The sequence below is a fragment of the Labrus mixtus genome, chromosome 8 (genome assembly GCF_963584025.1).
Source record: "Labrus mixtus chromosome 8, fLabMix1.1, whole genome shotgun sequence".
Classification (NCBI taxonomy): domain Eukaryota; kingdom Metazoa; phylum Chordata; class Actinopteri; order Labriformes; family Labridae; genus Labrus; species Labrus mixtus.
The window spans coordinates 20,845,236-20,870,088 of record NC_083619.1 but is presented as its reverse complement, the minus strand read 5'-3'; the positions used below and the strand labels follow the sequence as shown (position 1 = coordinate 20,870,088).

The 24,853-nt window shown below is 38.8% G+C and overlaps 1 protein-coding gene across 1 annotated transcript in view; it reads right to left on the bottom strand.

The window, feature by feature from the left end:
* Positions 1–24,853, bottom strand: part of cacnb2b (calcium channel, voltage-dependent, beta 2b) — a 37,925-nt gene that overhangs the window by 2,225 nt on the left and 10,847 nt on the right. Inside the window, exons 3-13 of the mRNA XM_061045053.1 lie at positions 9,225–9,290; positions 7,421–7,543; positions 7,173–7,312; positions 6,115–6,176; positions 5,988–6,013; positions 5,161–5,241; positions 5,008–5,066; positions 4,796–4,905; positions 2,979–3,130; positions 2,790–2,885; positions 1,670–1,843 (exon numbers count right to left, since the gene is read on the bottom strand). Coding sequence (XP_060901036.1) covers positions 1,670–1,843; positions 2,790–2,885; positions 2,979–3,130; positions 4,796–4,905; positions 5,008–5,066; positions 5,161–5,241; positions 5,988–6,013; positions 6,115–6,176; positions 7,173–7,312; positions 7,421–7,543; positions 9,225–9,290 — 1,089 coding nt within the window. The remainder of the gene's footprint in view (positions 1–1,669; positions 1,844–2,789; positions 2,886–2,978; positions 3,131–4,795; positions 4,906–5,007; positions 5,067–5,160; positions 5,242–5,987; positions 6,014–6,114; positions 6,177–7,172; positions 7,313–7,420; positions 7,544–9,224; positions 9,291–24,853) is intronic.

Below are 24,853 nucleotides of genomic sequence, written 5' to 3'. Positions count from 1 at the left end.
AAGTCCTTTATGTATCCAGTTCTAATGTAGACTGACAGACCTTCTTGATCTGAGTTGTGTGTATAAATTGTCAAACATAGTGATAAATGCTAGCCACATACCCAAAAGTTACCCCTACGTGATCAGCAGAAGTATAAATACTTCTTTAGGGTGTCCATGCAAAGACAGAGAATTATCCGTGATTGAGAGAGATCAATATGCAGAGTTTTTTTTTAAATACTGGGGAAAGCTAAGTACTGGTTACATGATCAGAATCACATTTATTGCCATGAAATTACAACATTTAAATGAATGAACCTTGGTCTGTTAGTAAATACCATTAACACAGAGAAAACATGGAGGAAAGGAAACATGAAACAATTCAATGTAATACACAGAAATAAAATAAAACATTTTAAAATGAAAAGGCTGTGCAGCTGTGCAAGCTAAAGACCAGGGAGAGCAAATGTTAAATACTCACTATCCTATAATTGAAACGTTCAGCTCAGGGTGCAGGATTAGCCCAGAGCAGTGGATTTTAATAAGGTGCTGGATAGTATTTCACAGATAAGAATGAAGACTGGACGTAAAAAAAAAGAAACTCAGATGATCAGCGGGTGTTAATGGCTGTTTCGTCACTGCTGATCATTGCTGAGTGTTTACAGATTGTGTTTGTGTGACATCAAGGTGTTTCCTTTCTCTTATTTTAAAAACATATCCTCCATCGAGAGGCTGATTGGCATAACCTGCTGCATAAACACAACAGCTCACTCTTGACATTTTACTAGGAAGCTGACTGACTAGGAAGTTGACGTGAGAACCCAGCAGGAAATATTCAGGATGTGAGAGAGTTTATTCCTTTATTTAGATCCCCATTAGCTGCCACAAATGAAGATTTCAGGGCTATGCTGTCCTGAAGTGTTCCAGAAATGTTCAGAAGTAAACATGTGGAAACAGCTTAAACGTCTTTCCACTGTAGCAGATGTAGGGCCTGTTCAAGACCAGTATAGTGCTGTTACAGCTCGCACACGATTATTATTGATTCTTGATGTCTTCATGGTAGCTTCATCTGACAGTATGGTATCAACATGTGGCAGGAGGAAAGAGGCCTATATATTCACCTTTATAAGTAATTTGTAATAAACCTGTTTGAACACATTGTTTATGCATTAATACTAAAATCATTTCTCTCATATAGCAATGATGAAATTACAATTTAATTCCAGCCTCCTGGATTGTTGTTGAACAGAACACTTATCTAAACTCATCTGTCGTCAACTATAAGAACAAAGTACTTGTTTGTTTTAATCCTAATGAAGGCACAGCTAAAATAATCTCTATGTCTGCAGTGAAAGGGGGTAAAACTCAGCTACAGCATTTTTGAAAGTACATCACTCACCAGAGGTAGACCTATCTCATTTCTTCAACTTTCCAGAGGAGTAGGATGAGGAGAAATGAAATGAAAATGTTAGATGGTAACAAAAAACACTCAGGTCTTCTGCTGTATATAAAATCTTAATTCGATGTGTTATCAGTTCTTGTTGTTTTTTGCCTCAGTCAGCAAAATCTCTGTTCAGATGGAATGGATGGGATGGGATGAGGTGACACTATGATATCTTATTAAATAATATTTCATCATGTTTTATTTCTCATGTAGTGTTCCCCATATATTTGTCTATATTAAATGTACCTGCATTCCTGTTGGGTTGGTGGGCAGTGTGTTCTCGACCAGCCCAGCCACCAGTGCGTTGGCAGGCTCCATCTCTGGCGGGTGAGTGGCTCTCCAGTAAGACTCCAGATAATCAGCGATGTGCTCACAGGCATCCGTTAGCTGGTTCTCATCTAAGATGACATCAAACATTTCCTACAGGACAACAGGAGCAGGGGCAAGAATAAGTAAGAGATCACCAGTAAAAATAAAAAAAACAGGCCTGCAGGTTGATGCCAGTGAAAATGTGTTTAATGTGTGTGAGCAAGCTTTAAAAAAACATCTGGACATCTCCAAAACACCCAAGTGAACAGGGGCGTACACATTAGTTTGACAAAGTAAAATTCAACACCTAATCTGATATTGATAGTATGCATACATTCAGGGCCATGGCAAAAATGTTACATATACTGAGGTCATGCAATTAAACCATAAACACAATCTTATGTGTGGAAAAATAAACGTTTTGTCACACTGTATGCATTTCTTTAGCTGTTTAATTACATTTTCTGTGGGATTTATTTCCCCACATTTAAACTGTTTTTGCTGGCCTTGTATTAGTATATGTCACATTCACAGGGCTTAAAAGTATGGGATTCAGCCAGAGTCCTTTTAGGGGGTGGCTGTGGCTCAGTTGGTAGAGTCGGTCATCGCCTAACCAGAAGGTCAGGGGTTGAATCCCCGGCTCCTGCAGCTACATGTCCGACGTGTCCTTGGGCTAGACACATGTTTGTCGGTGGCGTATGAATGTGCATGTATTAGTACATAGAAACCTTTGCCATCAGTGTGTGGGTAGGTGTGACCTGTGGTGTAGAGTAGTCAGAAGACTAGAAAAACGTTAATTAAGCTCAAGTCCTTTTACCATTTTAATGAATGGTAGAATATCCCCTCCCCCTGCAGAGGAGTCATGAATTATCTGCATTGTGCATCTAAATCTGTACAACATTATTGCAACTTTGGCCACCGAAAATGTATCTGAAATAATTAAAAGATAGGACACTCTCACATGACACAATAATACAGAATTTATTCAAGATTAAACCAAGTCTTATTAACACGAACAATCAGCATTATCACACAATGGCCACTAGATGGCACTCACCGGCGGGCATTGAGCGAGCTTGTCTGCTGCCACCAGCTGAACATTGAGATGTTTGGTTTGTGACTTCCCTCTAGTTTTGATCAGTCTCGTCAACACCTACGCAGACAAGGGAAAAGACAGGAAGATAACAGTATTATGTTTCCTTTGTGTAAAGATGTACTAGATCGAGTGCACTCTGGGACAGCTTACCTTTGGTGAGGAGATCTTGACATAGACCAGGATGGGTGCCAGTGAGGTCTTGGCCACCTGGAGAGGATGGTTTATTGTGTCTGCATCTAAAACCACCAGCTGCAGGCTGCGGGCCAACTCAAAGATTCGCTCCACCTCGCCCTGGATCTGAGCTGAAACAGCAGAAAGTTAAAGAATTAATTGTCACCAGAAATCCAGAGGATACATAAATTGTCTATGTTTCCTTTTCCTATCATTTAATACGATTCCACCTTTAACAGCTTACACAGTTTAGAAAATATACTCTATTTATATTTTCACAAGCCGTATATTATAATTTCAGTTCCACAATCTATAACATTCATTAGATACACCAACATTATGCCGTTGTATTTTTTTAACGACTCCATATTTATTTGCAATTTCAAAGCTAGCATACAGTAAGGATTTGGGTTTTTTACGTTATTAAATCAAGACACTGAAATGAGGGTTCAGTCTGAAATCTTTCGAAGGTATACGATTTTTTTTTCCGGCAATTTAATACATAAAAAAATAACAAGAAGAATATATGTTTTATTAAAAGTTAAAAATACAGACTTGTGAGCAACTAAGAAGACAAACGAACAACAGCTCAGAAAACATTAAAATATATATATAAATATGGCCTTAAATGAATCAATGGCTACTAAGTGAGAAAACATAAATGAATTTAGATGCTGTATTTGAATTGCTAGGTTACTAAACTATGTATGTTATGTTGCTTATCATTGAATGTTTTATTGTTATAGGTTGCTTTTATCGCTGTCAACTATTCAGGACAATGTCTCCCACCCTCTTCACAACACGCTTTACAATCTGAAGATCAACTTCAGCAACAGACTAAAACACCAATCTATCTATTTAATCTATTTCCAAAACCAGGATGTTTTACAATCACAGGAGGACTAATGTAAACATTGGTCACTAGAGGGAGATATTTTTACCATACCAGTAAATCACATCTCACACATTGGACACTCACTAAAAGGCTGTTGTTACTGATATGGGATGAAGCAAGGAAGGAAGGAAGATATGAAGTGGAGTATTCAGACAGACATGGACTACCAGTGCTTTCAGTCATACATACCGGCAGCATCTGGGATGAGAGAGCAATGAGAGAGACAAGAGTAGAGAAAACCAAGTAAATCTTATTCCCCTTCTCCTCAATACCTATCCTTTTGAAGAAAGGCGGGATTTAGACTTCTAGCCTACTGCACAATGTTACTGCAGGCAACACTGAAAATTGTTTTCAACCTTCTGAAAAAGCCTGATAAGCCCCCTCCCCCCAGTGTTTATGCTAAGCTAGGTGGCTGCTAATGTAGCTTCCTGTTTGCATTTGCATTTTTCAGAAGGTTGGTTTCAATCTGCTGGTATAACTCCCACCAAAATCTCCCAAAACGTTAAACCATTACAAGAACCGTATGTGTCTCCTTTCTGATGTATGCTGTGCTTTCTAACATTATACCTCGTAGGACAAGGGATCAGCTCTGCGTCTTAAACTGCACAGTAAGGCAGAGTAGAAATCAAAAGTCTGACACATTTATTTCAGACCTGGGTCAGAAAGATGCTGCAGCTTGTTTTAACCTAAATAGGGTTTTAAGTGGGTGAGGTTTGCCACAAGGGAAAACACAACGAGTGCCAGAAAACTTAGACAATTAAAGCAAGTTATTTTGGAATTTAATTTAAATATATTGTCTATGTGAATCATCCTGATAAACCCTAACCATCTTCCTCTCCAGACTCAAAAAGATCGTTTAATTGAACTCCTAGCTACATCCTTGTACGGTAAAGCTGTGTACCTAAATTGGAGCGGGTGTTAGACCGGTCCATTAAGGCCTTTTTGCCTGGGTTGTTGAGAATGGACCGTTTAGCCAGAGAGATGTCTGCTGTGACCCGGGTAATAGTGATTCTGGAGAAGGGACAGAAAAAAACAGAGTCTGTTACACCGTCCTGATTTTCATTGTTTTTTAATTCAACATAAAAGTTGAGACACTGAGAGTTGAGAACTGACCTGCCTTCAAATCGATGTTTTAAATAGTCAAATAGAGCTTTCTGCATCATATCTGTAACCTGGAATTACATGAAAAACATTATTTTTCAAATCAAATTCTACTCTCTATAAGTCCAGCACAGAATATCAATATAATTGTTTTAAGAGACTCACCTCTAAGCCCTTCAGCGATGGTCCCATTAGAACCACAGGACGCATTGTAGGCACTACATCATACATCGACACCTGCTCCCCCTGTAAACACAAAGAAACACAAGTGTTGTTTCAGTGTATGAGCTATTGTTTTTAGGGGATGTAGCACATGTCTGTTATAGCATGTTTATACTGTAAGCAACATCTCAGTTTATCTAAGAGTAGATCCGCTGCATATTTTTAATTCTTTGTACTCGGCTACTTTGTTTATAAAAGGAAAGCTTACTGTCTCTTCAGACACTGGTTCAACCATCTTTCTATATGAAATTTTCCAAAATAATGACATTTTGTGACATAAAAAAGAACATTGACTGTTCAGCAGAAGAGTTGCCCCCATCAATAGATGAGCTGATATGTCATCCTGCCATTGGCAACACTAATAGGGTAAGTGCTTTTTGTGCTTTTGCAACTCGTGGGAATACAAGATAAATAAGTCAAGCTCTCAAGAAAAACAACCCGACATTACCCGCATTCATGGAAAAAAAAAAGACGAATTAAAATGTATGGATGCTTTTCTGCTTAGGGCTTCTGTATATGCTTCTGTTTGTTTTTTTTGGTAACAAATGCAACTTCATTAATTTTGTAAGATGTTTCAAACTTGGAAAAGCATGGTGCAAATAATGTATGCATGGATGTAATATGACTTGATTTTCTTTCCCTATTGTTGAATAACTCTGAATTATTAAGATCTATCAAAAGCTGCACATAGACTGACTTTGTCTATAATGAGTAACAATGGGAGATATTAAAGGGTTGACAAGACAAAAAACAAATGATTGGTCACTTACTGGTTTCTTTTTGACCTGCTGATTGGCTGTTTGTGCAAAAAAAAAAAAAGCATCTCAAGTTAACATACCAATCATGAAAATAGACAACCACAAAATGCTTTCATGCTATGTAGCACACACAACTGACCTTGTGATGGAGGAGTGTATTTCTTTGAGTTCATATCTTGAGTTACTTGAGATGCTGCTTTGCTGCAATAAGAGAACATGAGCTCAGATCTTTCCCCCACTAAAGACAGATTGAATGTTTCATTGTTTCAGTCGTGGTGAAAATAGAGTCCCATGTGTCTGTGATATGAAATAATCTGTGCTTACAGACAGCATATCTACTTATATAAGACACAGCCTTAGAGTGCTTAGAGGTAAATCCCTTGAAGTGAATCAGCAAACAGTTCCCACCACTGCCAAATTTCCAAGATCCTCTAGATTTATTGCGTTCTGCTTAACTAGGTCAAGTAAAAAAAAATCTTTCAGTGTGTTGTGAATGCCATTCTGAATAGACACAACCTAAGATATGAAAAAGAGAAAATACATCCTGCTTTTTAATCTGAAAGTAGTTTCACAGATTTGAGTTTTTGAAAAAATAAAAACAAATGGCTTTAACGCTATTAGTATGAAATGTAATATTTAAAATAATACTTGTGAGTAAAAAGCTCGGCGACAGAATATTGTACGTAGTAAATATGCTGAAATGTGTAAGATGACTGGAACTTATTTGAAATACTCAGTTTTTCTTTACTTCTTCAATTGCTTCTGACCGTCCTTTTAACATTCTGCTCTATATTCTGTGTTTGTTTGTTTTATCGCTCAAGACCTGATTACCAGCTGGGCCCGGTTGCCTCCCAAAAGCCCCCCTCTCAGTTATTTAGTGTGATTGATTGAATACATCAAGGGCATAATGTACCACTGACATGTTTGTAACATTTACAACATAAATGCAGAAATATGAAATGTTCTCCTAAACTATTGATCTAAATTCTGGAGGAACATGATTCTGAACTAGAAATTGATAATGTGTAAAGTCAGTGCACACCGCATCCTAACTGAAAAGCCCTTAATGGAAATGTTTTTTTCTTGGCTTGTTTAGCCATAGTTCTGCCTACAAGCTGCTGTGTGCTAATGAGTTAGTTCTAGTTTGTAGACCTGTCTCATTGAAGCTAGACAAAAGGAGAATTGTTCTGTGCATACTTGGCTAAGGCCTTGGCAGCTTTCCTCGCCTGGACTTCTCTTCTGATGAGAATGGTTTCCAGGTTGACTGGACTGGGGATGAAGCCCACCACACCATCCTCCTTCACCGGCCGCCCGATCCACCACTCATTGTTAAACTTCTGCTCATTAAAGGAGACAAAAACTCTCAGTGTAAATGTTCATATTAAAGGCTTGTAATCTCTATCTTTTGTGTGTTTAGTTATGAGTGTGTGGCGTCTGTTTCCAACCTCTTTGACGTGCAGGAAGTCTCGTGCCTCGAAGGTGACGGCCTGGCCGGGGACAGGAACGTTGTCGTCCTCTGCTGGCGTATATGAAAAGTTGCAACGTACTGCGAATGCCACGGGCTTGTACTGGGAACACAGGAGGGCAGGTATTCAAATTTGTATTACTAAAGGTTCCACAGTCTTCTTTGATCCTTGAGTTTCATCTCTCAAAAGTTCAGATTTTACTTTATTTCAATTAATAATATACATTATGATTAGTCTGGAGCCCAATATAGTGTTATATTGGACACTCCTAAAACATTCTATACGATAGAGCATCTTTATTTATTTTTTAAATTATTTTGTTTTTGTGTAGTAAGTTTTTTTTGTGCTATAAATAAAGAAAACACATTCAGCAAGTTTAACTGTCTGGCTTGTTGTCACACTGTCATACTAACTGGACCCTTGAAGAGAACAGAGCCACAGGAAATGTATTAGTGAACTTTGTGCTTATCTTTGTATGTCAAATCAAACTATGTGCTGTAAAAAATACTCTTTGCAGCTCAGCACAGTGGCTCCTCGGTGCCTAGTTGTAATCCTATCAAATTCAAATGTCAGAGGCATGCAGATCAAGCTGCTAATTACTCCACTTTGAAGACAAGGCTGTGTAGCAGAGAGTGTGGGGGTCAGCCGGGGACAGGGCGAATGTATTCACCACCTTAATTCCAAAGCAGCAGTGGGGGCACATTATATCTGTCGGGGGGGGGGGGGGGGGGGGGGGGGGAGGATTTAATTCAATATTCAACTGGACGTGTATCAGACGACTGTACTTTAAAAGAGAAGAAAGAGGAAGATAAATGTATGTAATGGTCACTATAATAGTTGATACAATTTCATATATGAAAACCATTTTTAACAGTGACCACCTGTGCAGAGTATTTCTGGCAGCAAGTATTATTTACGAGGTTGTAATAGTTCACCTTGACAAGGTTTTAAAGAGCTTACATTTGGCAGAATGGTACAGTTTATTTATCATATTTTACATGACATGTTACTGCTGTTGCATATGTTGGTGCATAGAGCACAATGCATAAGCTTCTACTTTAAAATGTAAGCAAACGGGTCGCTGCTTTTATAGGTTAATTTATCAGTATATATTTATCAGTAATGAAATCACTTCCCCCTGAAAGGCAGGATTTGGATGGATGAAGGATGAACACATTTGTTGAAGTCAGACTTCAATGGGCCTGAATAGTTTTTTTTTCATTCTTGTACTCTAAAAAATTAAAGGAGTTGCAGTCCTTACCAGACAAAACAAGAAATGTTCTTTAAGCAATAACTTTACTTTACTCATTATAATGTTATTGGTATCTCTTTGCATCATCTGAACAAAAATCAATCAGTGTGATGAAGTTGTGTGAGGCATAGTTTCAACATACAGTATAAACTATACAGGGCTATACTGCTGGGAACCAGTCAAGTAATGAACAAGTACGTAATGTAATCAAAAATACATTTAGTAGTGAACTTTTACAAGTTGAGACTTGTTTATGTCTTAGAAAGTATTTGAACTGAGTCAGCAATAATCAATATCCTCCATCATAACTCTTATCCACACATTAAGCGTAACCTAACGGGATGACGGCAGAGACAACCGTGACTCATTTTAACAGCAGAACATTTATCTGCTAATCCACTGCCCTGATGTCTGTGTTTCGTGTCTGCGATGTAGCAATGTCCTTGAGAGAACAGCCTCTGTGAAAGATGACTTTGACGCCATGCAGTGTTTGGTTCCTGACGTTCCCATGGTGCAACAGGGAAACAATACCTTGGCCTTCTCCAGCTGCACCTGGGCGTTTCTTTCCTCGAAGGCATCCGTGTCCTGACGCTCTCCCTGCAGGAGTGACAGAGAGAAGGGAAGTCAAGTTTCATTCATTCTCTGCATTGATTCAAAGGCTCTGCTTTGAAGTATACTAAACACTAATTCAGCAATATGTGGCAAACTTATCTTTTCAAAACAAAACTGGCCCTCACATTCTACTTCAACTCATCGATAAAGTTTGGCGTTGTCACTAATGTGATTAAAAATATTTTTTATAGTACACCAAAACATCTGGTGAATTAGGTTAAAATATCATTTGTCAAGTAAAAATCAAAGGAATTAAAATGACGACACCATGATACTGAGAATCAAGTTTAAACTGACACGTCAGAGACAAAACAAGAATGAATGGTTTCACTTGACATAGACAGTGATGGTATTCACCTATGACAGCGACTAAGACATCTTAACTAGACAATGTTTTTAGTCAGGCTTTTACAAAAAGTATTTGCTGCAGGCCCTACAACTCCCATAAGATACTCATAATGGTATCCTATGTCAGACCCTTAATGACTGGTAAATGTTGCATCTTTCAAACTCCACTTTGCATCTGAATGCTTTACACAGTTTACGCTCACCTGTGACTTTAAACTAAATTAATCACATCAAGTTGCTGGAGTGCCCCTTCAAATTCGCAGAAAGAGTTATTCTAATTGTGAAATGTGAGCAGAACTGTCAGGAGCCACTTTCCCAGTTTGAGCAAGTGGCTCCTGACTTTTGCTGTAGGGCTTCAGAGCTTTAATACTCCCATATATTAAATGTCTTCAGAATAGCTCACAGATGGTTAAACAATGTTTGTCTACTTGTAAGTTGCTCAGTTGGCCATAGAGAAATGATTGTATTGAGGCATTTGTATCCAAGCTGCTTGTTGAATGACAGACCATAGATCACTCTGTTTAAATTAATCAGCTCTTCTAAATATCTAATAGTCAAAGCTGTAATTCAAGACAACTGACTTCACCGTCAAGTGGATCTTAAAACAGTGAAGGCATGCTTTTACATTTACTGTCTCCCTTTTCCTAAAGCCTCCTGCTCTTAATTGTTAAGAAGCATTGTAGCAGATCCCCCCCTCTCCCCCCTTCCCCCGGGATGCTCAGGTTTATGTGCCATGTGTCCCACAGATTAGACTGTCCCCTCAAAGACATGCTAATTAATGCCCTCTCTGTCATAGCCAGGAGGAGGCACAGCCCTCTGCATCAATCTGGCATTCAAAGATACACATTTGCATCATACAGTCACAAATCATCCGTCTTAATGTAGACAGTCTGCTCAGTCTGATGCATTTTAACAATGGGTTGATCCAGGGTCCTTGGTGAGTTACAGTGTGTCTGAGTCTGTGTTTCTTAACAACAACACACTATGGCAGACGAAATATTACTTAACAATCTATGACATTCACTCACATGTAATATTTCAAGCTCATTACAGGTGCAGCTCCTTTAATTAACAATCTTCATGCTACATTGTACACATTACATACACACCAATGTGTTGCAAATGTTTTGTCAGAATCTTCTTTTTTTTTCAATTTATTTTTATTGCGTTTATTAAACAGGACCGCTGAAGAGAGAAGGGAAATGTTGGGAGGACAGAGTGGGGGATGAAATGCAGCAAAGGGCCAAGGTCGAATTCAAACCGATGCCCGCTGCCATGAAGACTTTAGCCTCCATACATGGGGCGAGCAACATAACCGCTAGGCTATCTGGCGCCCAAGAATCTTCTTATATGTTCATTATTTATCTATATCAATAGTGTTTGTTCTCATGGTTACTTCGTATTGAAAAGCAAATGCTGGAGGTTAAAATGCCGTCCTCCAAATTTCCAAATTTTGTAATGCTACTCTTTAGTTGACGGTATCAGAAAAGTGATTTTCATGTGTCTTTGCAGGATATGTTTTAGTACCTTAGATGATCTTTCTAGATTATAAGGCTTACCATGCATAAATAGACTGCAGTTCAGTCAGACAACTTTTGTATTTGTTTAAAATATTTATTGCAGCAGCAGAACCTTGTTTATGTTTGCTGTCAAGGCTCCAACCTCATCACTCCTCGCTGTTTTATTTTACACGCAGAGATTTGAGGAGTGATGGGATAATATCTTAAACCCTCCCATTGGAGCCTACAGGTGGACGCTTGGGTGGTGGTGGTGGTGGTGGTGGAGTGAGAGTGCAGTACTGGCGCAGGTCAGAGCTGGCAATGAAAGAGCAGAGGGAGAGACCGGAAATCTTGCAACTGAAATAGACTGCCAATTGGAAGGAGGGGATGTCAGCTGATTGTGGATAATGACGCATGTCAAGTGTGAAATCAGTGCAGCTCCAGTTGACTGTCTGAACTAGCTCGCAGGTGTCGCATCATTTATTTTCATTATCAGTTACTTTGCTGATTACCTTCATAAGTAATCGATTTTCTAAATCTATAAAATGCTATACAATTGTTTAGAGCGAAAAGGAGAAAGCCTGCTTCTACTTCTAAGCTAGTCTAAACTAAGTCTACTGACTTAAACAAGGAGTCATGCCTGCTCAAAACCTGAGCTAATTTGACTATTTTCGGGGGTTTTTAAGGGGTAGTCTCACCTTTTTCTAGTCTTTTCTGAATTTGCTAAGCTGAAGCCATTTTCACGCAAAATAAAACAATTCAGGCTGACTGCCCCTGAAATCTCGAAAAATTGCTTGCTTACAGCGGGCGACTTTCCCTGTCGGTCGGGAGGTGGATCAGACTCACGACACCATAATAAAAACAGATACATTACGAGATTGCACTGTTTGTATACCGGTTGCAAGATATACTATATGTAATCATCCCCTCCCGCATGCTCGTGGTACATCTTCATGCAGACAATGTAGACAATAGGAGGATGGCAGGAAATGCCTGCTTCTACTCTAATGTACTAATTCTATGCTTCGCTAACCCAATTTATACAAAAGAGGAGGGGTCAGGTCTGTTTCGCAATTACTCTATCGTTGGTAAAATAAGCTAACTCTATTCAAGCTATCATTGTGTTCTTAAGCTAGCAGCTATGTGTCAGAGTTACTCTTTTGGCCATGGTTTTGGCTTCTTGTCATTTGGCAGCCATGTTAATGCTGGTTGAACTAAAAAACATGAGCAAAAAATGGCAGCTATGGTGAGATCAACTGCAGGAAAACCAGGATATACAGGGGAAATGCAGTACTGCTGACTGATATCATAATCTAAAAAACAGAAGCAGAACACTGAAAACAAAATTCTAAAAACTTACAGCATGACACATGAATAAAAATGAGTGAAACATTTCTCAGGATGATAACCAAAAATTTAAACTTCCAGAACTTCATCCAAATCTCAAAAAGTTACACTGGAAATCAATAAGAGGAAGAAAGAAGAGATGTCCTCAGAATAGGAGAGAACATTATTTATAAAGCTACAATAACCTTGGAGACAAATAACAATGGTCTTGAATATTATGACTAAAGAAGGATGAGGACATAATGTATGTAGGTGGTGTTGCTAATTAACACAGAGTGTAAACTACAGAGGGGGAGAGGATGCAGTAGAGAACTTTAACATGATGAGGAGGGAATAAGAGAGGATGAAGAGGAGGAAATAAATCCCCCCTGGGCAGCATTATGCCCAGGCATGAGTTTGTGTTTACCCATGGCTGGTGTAGACATCTGTTCGCACAGCAACCGCCACGCCTGCGAGCCAATGTCACCGAGCCAATAGAACAAAACGCCCACGCTGAATTATTAAACAATGTGCAGCTCACTTCTGCAGGTACGGTTTATTGGAGATGTCTACAGTGAGGAATAAATTATCTACCTGCTTTCTTCTTCTGCATTGTGTCCATTGGAATCTTTGAAATGTCTTAAACTATAGTGCAACATAATCAGTCAGAGATAACTGTTGCCCTGTATAAGACACTACACATATATAAAGGAAGTCATTGTAACATTAGTTTTTACAAAAAGGTTCTTTTTAAAGGTGAAAGTAATTCTCGTACTATTAAATACATTATGATAACGTTTTAATGCTGATGCTTTTTAGACAGACTTTTTACTTTATCAAAACATTTTGTTAACGGGATTTACATTACCAGACAGAGATCAATCCACTAATAATTCACACAAAAATAATCACTATTTAGAAAAATGACTTAATATTTCAATCAACGCTCTCTTAAAGAAGCTCCTCAGAAATATGTAACCTATAGTGCTTTATCTTAAGAGCAATTATTTAGTCCTAGATATGGTTGCTGCATATTACTTTTTTCATTTTATGAAGATACATTATAAGATTGTTTGAACAATTACTTTTTAATTACATAAATCGTCCAACCGTATGTCCAAAACCAAAATGAGTGTCATAAATGACAAAGAGAACTGTCATTTATTCAAATTTAACAAGCTGGAACAAACAAATCTGTGACGTTTTTGCCTCAAAATGTACACTTAATATTTTATCATCCATCAAAAAATGTGGTGAATTGATTTTCTTCGAATAGTATATTTGATAAATCTACTTACTGCTGCAGCTATATTTTAGATTGCAAAAATTGAGCAAACTGAATATAAAAAAAGGAAGCTCTTAAACAGATTCTGTTTGTTCTTGGAAGAAGGTTCGTTTTTAAATCATTTAAGAAAAACAGTGAAGACAAAGGCACATTTCCCAGAACTCCTTCTGTGCTCTTAAATAAAAATATGTTTTTTTAAAGTCAAAGAAAGGTTCAGTTTGAAGAAACTTCCTCTTAAATACCGAGCACAATACCTAGGATTCCTGAGCTCGACACTGCATTATATCCTTTTCCTTTCCTATTTTTCATCCTTTATAATATCCATGTCTAATACAGCTTATTTTCTTATTCAGTCTTTTATTAAACTGTCTTCCCCTCTTCTTGATTCATCCCCTCTCTTTCCTGTCCCCTGTGTCCCTCCCTGTTGCAGAGCCATCTCAGCCCATTACCGTGATTACGAGGCTTAGAAGGTGGGCAATGGAAGGTGGAGGACAAGGATGATGGGAGGATGGGGGAACAAGTAAAGCCACATTCTGTCGCCTGCTACCTGAAGGTGACTCCTTTCCCGCTCAAAAGAGTTTACGCAGCTTTTTCGGCACGAGCCAGGGGAGTGCATTAGGAGTGGAGAGTCTGATTGGGGAGATGGACTGCATCCCTGAACAGAAATAATCAGAACTATCGAGTCACCAGGAGCCAGCTGGCTGGCCCCGAGCACTGCAACTCCCCAGAGGGCAACCCAACTCTGGGGTAGGTCTTAAAAAAATGCTGAGATACAAGTTATGTTCTCATTGGAGATTTAGCCACGTTTTCAAATACAGGTAATCAAGCAGCTGAGAAAACTAGTGCTGAGCCTTGTATTATGTACTTTGAGCCCTTATCCAAATCATCCATCCAGGTCTAACTCAATTATCTTCACAGAGAATATGTCCAAGAGCCAATTGTTTCAAAGCACTGAATGACATAAGAGAACACTGAGCAGATTGCTCACCAATTGGAAGGCCTGCTGTCCAATCCCTGGATCCTGCAATCTACATGTCAATGTGTCCTTAGGCAAGACTCTGAACCGTAGCTGCCCCTGTCTGTATGTGAATGTGTGAATGTGTTAAATGATGACGGTCCTTCCAGGCACAGCCAATATTGTTTAAAAAGAGAATTTGACATGTAGTGTAAAAGCACTTTGAGTACGCTGAAGACTACAAAGATGTTATATATGTGCATTAAACTACTGACTATTTCAACTGTTTGACAGTAGCTTCAGAAAAGGTCGTCCTGGATGTGAGAAGACGATGGCGTTGATCGTTCACCGCTTCTCCATCTAAGCTTAGGTTTCGCTAAGTTTTGATTTTTGCAGTATTCTTTTGACCTATCCCTTTGTCTCCTGTCTAACTCCGTTTATAGCACTAAATATTGACACAAGGCCGAAGCGGAGACTTGCTAAAATATCACAATGTATTTATAACACTTTAGGTATGATTTTTGATCAACTTCCTTATATTTTGATCTTCCCATTAATATAATAATTATTGGCTGTATACCTTTAACCCCTGTAACAACTTTTTTTTCCACGGGAGAGCTTTTTCCTATCCGACTCATAGGTATTTTACTTAGACATAACCCCAAATTGGGGCTACAGTATATTATAGGTAAGAGCAGTGTTTCAATATTTTGTTGACACAATCAGAGAAGCAGCTGTGCACAGTCCTTCTTCAACAGCAAGTGAGTTTAATGGATGTACATTTGCCAACAAAACCAGTTAGTCGTCACCCTTGCAGTCTTTTCACTGTAAAGCGGAAAACACTCTTTGAAAAAGCTGACAGTAAAGCAAAATGCTTTGTGCATCTTGGTTTATAGTACAAGTGTGGATACTGTATGAGTCACTCCAGAGTTAATAAGTGGACAAAAAAAATACAAAGCCACACAAGGGGAAGATTTGTGTTCTTTTTGGATTGTTTTTTTACACGTGATCCTGCTCGATGGAAACAGGATTAAGGCTAAAGAAAAAACTGTTGATTTGGCAGATTTAATGCTAAACGTCCATGTCAAGAAACACAAGCAAACAAATCCAGATTTCAGTGACAGTGTTCAAACCATGTTTTTGACAGATAAGGGTTTAAAAAAGGACACTTGTGTTAAAATTGTATGAGAAGTTAGTTCATTTGTATTTATTTGCGTGTTGTCTGTGGAGATTTGAAAATAGTTGTTTGTAGTTATCATCTCAAGATGGCTGCTATGCTTTTATAGTTTGTCATTAATTGACCTTTGGGATTAAGCGAATTCTTGACTCGCCATCATTTAGGTCCTAATAATGAGGTTGTAAAAAATATGCAGAGCAGGTACATTGGAAGTCTTTTATTCGTGCTCAGCTCATTGTGAATGTTTATTAAGCCAGGATAATATGTACTTAACCGTTTACAGTCGTTTTAATTTTAAAAAAGGGTGTCAGCTAAAACGTTAACTGTTGCAAAGTGGTTTAATTAACACCTTTAATCGGCTTTAACTGAAGTTAGTTGCTTGCAAAATTGATTATTTTTATCTTGACATATATCTAGTCTTGACATTACTTTAAGTTTCTGTTGAATTTGTTCACATTTGTGAAGCACTTTGGTGAGGTAAAGGTACAATATGCAACATTTCAAACATTAATATAGCAGGGATCATATATATCCTGTCTAAATATATCAGTAAGTAATGTCTTTAAAAAAAATGAATTCAAACTCCCTCTGGGTTTGCTGTTTTTCAGCTTTGTGTTCATACGGGACAGGACGGTGCTTACGTTAGTTGTTTATGTTTCGCTCAGAGGCGCCAACATGTTTCATTCATGTGACCTCTCCCTGTCCAACCATTAGCCCAAGTGGCAGAAGACAAACGGCCCAACCCACTCAGGGACACTGATAGAAAAGGCCTAATGTCGGAGTTTCATTCAAGACTACTATTAAAGGACAACCAACAGACTTTTCAAACCTAAGAAAACACTTTTTTTTGGTATAAAACACGTTGGGCCGCAAATCTGAATGAAGATCAGATCAGTCATAGAAACAGCTGCACTCGGTCAGAACACTAAGGGCGGGGTCGGGCAGGAGGGGAAGAGGTGCGCTGAAGGGACAGCTTAGTTTTAGTTTGAGAGACTAGTGCTAAAGTGGGACAATTACTGGATCATCTTACTCTGAAAGTCACATATTATACCTTTAAATGGTATACATATAAATACAAGAAATGTTTGATATAATTGCAAAGAAAAAAAATAAATCCCTCCATCTATCAAACCTACCCAGAGACAGACGAACAGATCCGTTCAGTCTGATTATTGATTTAAGAATCCAACCCTCTCCCCTCTCCACAAAACAATATCCTGAGCTCAGCACCAGTAGCAATCATCCACAGCAGCAGATATATAGTGCACACTTGTGTCATTAAAGATACCAGATCCTTCTGCACACCCGCTCCACAAATGGGAAGATGTCACCATGGCAACATATGAGAAAAAAAAAAAGCCATCTCAGCATAAATGACTCCCACTGATGAAAATACTTTCTCTGGTTTGCGGCTTGTACGCTTTAATCTTCTGAGAGAGAAAAACAATCATTCTCCAATCTACCGACTACAACTATTCGCTGAAATCCACAACACACTCATACACGGTTCAAAGATGCCAACAGTAATTGAGTAGTAGTCTACATTTAAATCAATAGAAGGAGTTATTGAATTGACAGATATAAAGTGCGTCTGTAGAACTGAGTCAACTTGGCAGCAGCTTGATATCACTGCTACTGTCCTTCTCAAGACGACAAACATCCAACTGCAAGTGTCATTCAAACAGGTAAATCACATTAGAAATGAGAACACATAAAGCTGTGGGTTTCACAATTCGCACACACACATGCATTAAAGGCATAAATAAAACTATTAAGGACACAAACAAAGAAAATAAGGACCTAACATATTAAAACAATAGCAGCAAATGAATGCTTACCCTGCATGTAATGTGCATCCTTCTCACACAGAGCACACTGATCTAGCATGAGTACAGCATTTAAGCATTAAGGACCCCACATGGAAGCAGCAGTGGTGGGAAGTGGGAAGAAGTGGGGTTCACGGCACTCTACATGAAGAATGTGTGTGAGACTTCAGGGGGGGGGGGGGGGGGGGGGTTCTGTGCATGTGACCATTTGCTTGGGTGGGTACTGTTATCCTGATTGTTTGAACTGGGAGATGAAATGTGTGTGTGCGCCCCTCTCTCTCTGCTCCATCCCTGGATATCCATTACTCTTTGCTGGCTTTTCCATCTGTTCTGCTATTATCTTTGTCTCAACTATAGCTACAAAAAAAAAAAAAACCAGGATGAAGAGTTTCCAACAGGTAGGTAGATATATGATGCGCCCAGTCAGTTATGTAACGAAGGTAAAGTGACGACTTAGTGAAGAACAGAGAGATAAAGAGCTTGGTTAAGTGTCATACTGCCCTGCCAAATGGGTTTATCCTGAAGAGATTTTAAGGTTGACTTTGGTGAATGTCAACTTGGTAGGGGTCCAGATAAGATGAAGATGTGCTAAAACAAACATGCAGGTGCAAACCCGATGTTTGCCATAAAAAGGCTTCATCAATCACTAAGGGGTATTTCAGGTTTTTGAAGCGGGGTTGTATTTTTACATGAGTGTATTATGTACAGTAGCGTACTTCTGCAACTTAAAAATAGTCTTATATACCGTATAAAAAAATATATTCATAACAACATCAGACAGCCCTTTCCTCCTACTGTATGTATTACACTTACTATTAGGTGCCTCATGTTACCCTATTCCATGAAACGCCCTGAACTATTGCGTTAATAATCAGAACAAAGATTTCAAACCTGCAAAAAGCTAAGCTGGAGAAAAAAAACATTTATGATTTCCGAGGTGTCACGTTTCAAATGCTCTCATGGTCCACCCTCTCCGCCTCATATTTCATATTTAAAGAAGCTTACTCGGGATTTACGGGAGAAAATGTGTCAGGCAGCGAGCACCAGTGTTAATTTTGCATAATTACCCCCAGGGATGTACAGATAACAGCTTCAATCTTCACCAAAGTCTTTCAATATGCAGTAAATGAACAGAACTCCCATTTCTAAAATAGTGGACCCCGAAATGATCCTTCCCATTCAAAGCTCTTCAGAAATCAGCACTGACGTCATGTTACCCCAACTCTGAACACAGTTAATGGACATGAGAGTAAAAGTAGACCCAGTTTTTACTCTTCTAGACTACAGAACCATGATCTTGCTTGAGAAAGATTTTCTATGTGAAAAGATCAAAACTTTAATATGTTTACTCCCATTTCTGGATATCCTAGTTGGTCTGCAGAAACAGTTTTAGCTGTTAAATAAATGAGCTTCATTTAAACCTTGCAGATGAGCTTTAGAGGATAAAGTCATGCACCAAAAAGTACAAAAACCCTGCCTGCTTCCCACACACTTTACTACAGTTAATTGTTGTCCATGGAGCAGGTCACCATCTTAATTGTGACTAATTTCCTGTCAGCCCTCCAATGAGCGGCTGGCACTCAGCCCAGGTATTCACAAATTCCTCGCGTATGAATATTTTCCTGTATTGGCTTTTTTGTTGTTGTCCAGGAACAGTGAAAATGATCTAATAACATAGTATCTCTTGCAATGTCGCTGGCTTTAATCTACTTTGATGCTACAATGATTTTCGCCATTCTATCTCTTCTTTATTACAGGCCGGTCATTTGCATGCAGTGTGAGTTTAAATCCCGTTTTCTCCAAGCCCTGTCTAATCAGCTACTCAGCATCATCTGTCTGAAGGAGACTGGCTCCATGCCCTCTGCCTGATGCTACCACAGAGCTGATACAGCTGGGCTGGCACCGCCACCTTTACTTTGGCACAAGTCTCCGTCTGTGGAGTTAAAGGCTGCACCACGGCCCTTTAGATCTCCAATTATAGATCAAGAGTGGCAGTGAATCTATCTGCCTAAATGTAATAAATGTCTGTAAAGTATATGAATATGTCATTTATCATTATTACTGATATATCCAGTTTGTGGTTGTGGCTATCTTTGAAGGAATAGCTTAAAAGTTGAATTAACTTTAATTTTTATCAAACCTATCCCCCTTATCCGACTGTTGTTAAGCCCGTTAGCTTTCTGTTCTCCCATAGCCTAAACAAACAGCAGTAGTCCTACTATGATAATCAAAAAAGACTTATTAAATATTTTTTGAAATAGTGCTTTCCTAATGCATTGCACTGTATATTTTGTCTACTTTAACCAATTAGCTTATTAAGCTAAAGCTAGCTTGTTGGTTACACAGGTCTCTCTCATCTGACTATTATATGTTTTCATTATTTTTTAAATGAGAACAGGCAAAAAAGGGGTGTATAGTGGCATTACAGTAACATTCTTCAAATACAGGACACTGTAGATTAAAATACAGTCTATAAACTGTAAATAATACACAATACAGTATGTAGAATACATATGAACTGTACATTTATTTCAAGTAATTTACTGTAATTATAGAATACAGTAAAAAATACTGTACTTTGAGTGTGAAGCTGGTGCCAGTAACGCATTGTAAAAAGTTTCACAGCAAAAGAAGCAGAGGTTATACTTGTGCTTTATTGTTTATACTTCAAATTTGCGAATGTTATGTTTAATTGTAGTTGTTAATGAGAAAAAGTTTTTGAATGAGAGGATTAGCCAATTTTCTGAAGTTAGTCAAATCTTGACAAATGTTGCCCTGTTGAGGTATAAACCTGCCCACATCCAGAAAAAAACAGCAATTAAGCTAGCTTAAACTCTGATATACCATTCATGGCCAACTAATACACATCAGGTAAAAATCACACATTACACTCTGGATGTGTTATTAGGGAAGGAGGCCATTTAATGTAAACATCCCACAAAGGCTAATAATGTAGTAGCCACTGTAACTGGAGGTAACAGGTTTCCTACTGTATGTGTAAGCTAGCTAGCTGGGCATGCTAGTAGTAGGCCTAGTAGTTTATAATTGAAATGTATCATCCTCCAAAAGAGTTGACCAGCCCACCTGGGATATGGCTACTGGAAAAATAAAAAAAGACGAGCAAAAAAACAAGAGTTGGAAGACATTTAACACAAATTGAGCGAGCTGAAACATTTAGTGTGTAAACAGATACTGAAGTCTATCTCCATCAGACATAAAAAAAAAAAAAAACTAGACAATCTTTGGAAATTTTGCAGAAAAATTGACATCTTGGGGTATTAGGTAATACAAAGGGCAATAGAACAAAACGTGCATTTCATTTTTTTATTTCTCCCAGATCCCACAGAGCACACCTTTCCAATACCAAATACCACATATCACCTGTGCACACACAGACCAATCTGCTTTGGTTAGGTTAAGAGTAGGTCTGTTAACAGAGGAGGTGCCAGTAGCCTAGGGGTTAGTGTGCGCGCCCCATGTTGGGGGCAAGGGTTCGAATTCAACCTGTGGCACCTTTCTCGCATGTCATTCCCCACTCTCTCTCTCCCTGATTTCTCACTCTATCCACTGTCCTATTTCTTATAAAAAGCCCAAAAATAAACCTTAAAAAGTGACACAGAGCTCTGGACTGTAAACTCCTACTGTATGATCAGATTATATGTTCTTAATTTTGGTGTACAAATTTACCAAACTCGTAACTTATTACGACCATTTTGTTTATGACTTTCAAATGTTCTCATGTTTGTAGTTTATACTGTTCTGTCCTTCCATTCGTTATTTTGAGTTAATTTTTTTAAAATTTGAATTTATAAAGAATTAGATGTTAACAGTACTCTTTGTTTCGAATGGTCATTTTGTAATTGACTTTTTGTGTGTGTGGGATCTGGCCTAACGCTGAATGATTCTTCAAAGGATAAAAACTAAAACTACAGAGAAAATCTACATGTCATTTTAGGGGGAACTTATAACAGAAAAAAAAAAAAAAAGTTGTTCATTCCAGGCAGAAAAACCTGTGTATTTGAGCTCCTCGGTCTCTCTCTGGGTCATGATTGTCTCTGAGTAAGGAGATTAAGATAGCATGCGTCAATCCAGGATTTAGAGAGAGGGAGACAAATGCAAACTCCTCACAGACAGCCAACAACTGCTGCTGGGCTGCCAGTGCTCAGACTCCCTGACAGTCATCAGATATAAACACAATAGAAGCATTAAAATTATCTATACAACTTAATACCTGGCCTGCACGGCCCCTGTTATAGATACATTTCACCAATGGTTCATAGACAGAAAGCCTCTGCTCTGCTGCATTGCATAGCATTATGATGCAACATGAACCCTGTCGGAAAAAGGAGGGGGTGCGTGAGTCGGGATTATGAAAGAATCATTTGCAGACCATTCCTGTAGTGTTATAATTTCTCACTGATTGCACTGCGGCTACCAACACTATCACTGGAACTGACATCCTGGACACTCCTTTCCAGTAAGAAATGAATGTAAAAAAATTAATCTGATTGAACTCAAAAAAGAAAGGGTAAAGTAAGGGTACAATATGCACCTTGGACACTATCCTAACGTCATAGGAAACAGGTCTACACACTTTTCCAGACAGCTCAGCTTCTTCATTGCTCCACTTCCTGCCTGAAAGGAGAGCAGGTATCCGCTCCAGTAACAGCTACTAAGAGGCTTTTCCTATTCTAGGTACTGTAGGTAACAAGCAGTGGGGCAGCACTAACCAGCACACACTGTAATGCAATTCAGTAGGCCATCCAGAGACTGTGAAGGGTTTGCTCAAGAACCACTATGTTACGGACATATCCAAACCAAGGATATATCAGACAAATAAATAATTAAATAAAAATATAAAGAAACTTTGCAAACAGCTCCGTAATTACTCATTCAGCAGTTACAAAGCAGCTTGGAGTCATGTCATTTCTGGGCATCAGAAAAACTGTAAAAACCTAATTAACCCCTGTTGTAAAAACCTTTTTTTTAATTAATAAACTTTGTGAACCAACTATTCGCTTACTCTGTCTTCTCTCTGTTTAGTGCTGGATAGGAAGCTTACAGTAAAATATCTTTACTCATACTGATAAAGGCTCCAGTTTAAACAAGAGTTACGAAGGAGAGCAAAACCAGAAAGTTTCAGGGCGTAAAATAAAGGTTTGTTATACTTGTTATACTAAATACTGCGTATTGCTTTGTTACTATCGTTGTCATTATGAGCATTAACAAATTCTAATATTTCTAAATATTTCTAATATTTTAAATAATGTAATGGTAGTTATTGCAGCAGACAGAATATTTATTTTTATTCGATGGCTAAGGGAGTCTGTTAGGCTCCTGGGAATATCTTCTGAACAGCCATAGGTGTTGTAAAATAACATCTGAGTTTTGAGACTAACAGGTGGATGCTTTCAAAGAGGAAGGTTTCATCATCTTATGCAATCAGCTCTGTCTCATAAGACTGTATGCTTGTTTCAATACAAAAACTTTTCAGGAGAATGATACCTGTATGTAAACCACAACCAACTCATGATTGAAATGTTCAGATATAATGTAATTGAAAGAGTTAGGTATTGATGCTTTGTCCATTGTGAAGATGGGGGATTTGATTGCACCTACTATTGTTGAACAAATTTAAACCACTACATGTGCCAAACAATGTACCATGCACAGGGTTCTTAAAACCTGAAGCATTAACAATAAATACAGTGAGAAAAGATCACAGCAGGTCCAGGAGCCGTAAGTGAAGGGAATGAATGTTAGAAAACACATTCAATCCAAATGATGTCACACAGGCAATTGGTTATGTAACTATATCAAACCTACTCAGACCTATAAGTCTGACGTTTTTAAGTGAACACATGGCATGATACATGTATGCATGGATATGCATCTCTCAATCTGCCCTGCGCGACATTGTGCAGTGATGTAGAAAGGCCTCACACAAGGATTAACGCCCGGTGCAACAGATGGTGTATTCTCCTAGCCTTCCTGTCCAGGACACACACACACACACACACACACACACACACACACACACACACACACACACACACACACACACACACACACACACACACACACACACACACACACACACTTTGCATATTTTACCTTTTTCTTGGGTGGCATGGTGGTTAAAGCGCTCCACTGGTGTTATTCCCCGGTTGAAACGACCAGATCAGATTATCGCTCACCTGGCTGCAGTGAATGAAACATGGACAAGCATGCCATGAGCCGCACTTTACGTCTGACACAAGTGGATGCGTCTGAAAGTGCTCCCAAATGCTGCAAAAAAAAGCCGTTCTTGGCGCACCGTCTTGTGCGTAAAGGTGCAAAAAAAAAAACTTATTCCGAACACTTCGACGCGTAAAACACAGCAGGAGACGCGGATGAGTGTCGTGAGTGGGTTTCACTTAAGTCTGCATTGTGAGTTGAGCGGAGTTACCCTCTCCCGAGTCCTCGGGGTATTAACGGCTTATTTCTCGGTGCGGCATCTGTTGAGCCGCGCGCCGCTCAGTCTAACCTCAAGAACCGGGAAAACCAAGGAGGCGTTGAACCCATCCGCACTGCCCACTCAGTGTCCACGCGAAGTAAAGGAGTGTCTCATTTATGTTGTTGGCCAGAATTGGCTGCGTCCACTGTGCGCGTGTTGCCTGATTAATGTGCGCGCGCGCGTCATTGTGCATCCAAAGACTTCCAAAAATGGGAGTATTACAGTGGCCTGGCTCCAAAATAGAAAGATGAAATTAAAAAGCTAGAACGACTTAATTACTTTGAGCACCCGATTCACAGCTCACAACTACAGACTGACCAACAAACTAACCTCTTAACTTAAATGTTGTTGTTTCTTCACTTCATTGTTTAGTCATGTGTCCCTATTGAAGACACACAGAAGCTGCATCCTCTTATAATGTATGTCCCCTCGTATCAACAAGTTCTTCCCATATTTTGAAGAGCTCTCTCTTCCATGCATTATTAAGCTACGTGCAAAATGTTACAAAAGGCCCAAAGCACCAAAAAAAAAAGAAGAAGGAAAATCTCCCAACCTGAGAGAAGGAGCATCCCCAAGACCTCAAAATAATGTGTTATTATGAAATGATTAAACCTGCACATTTCCCCTTTGTTAATA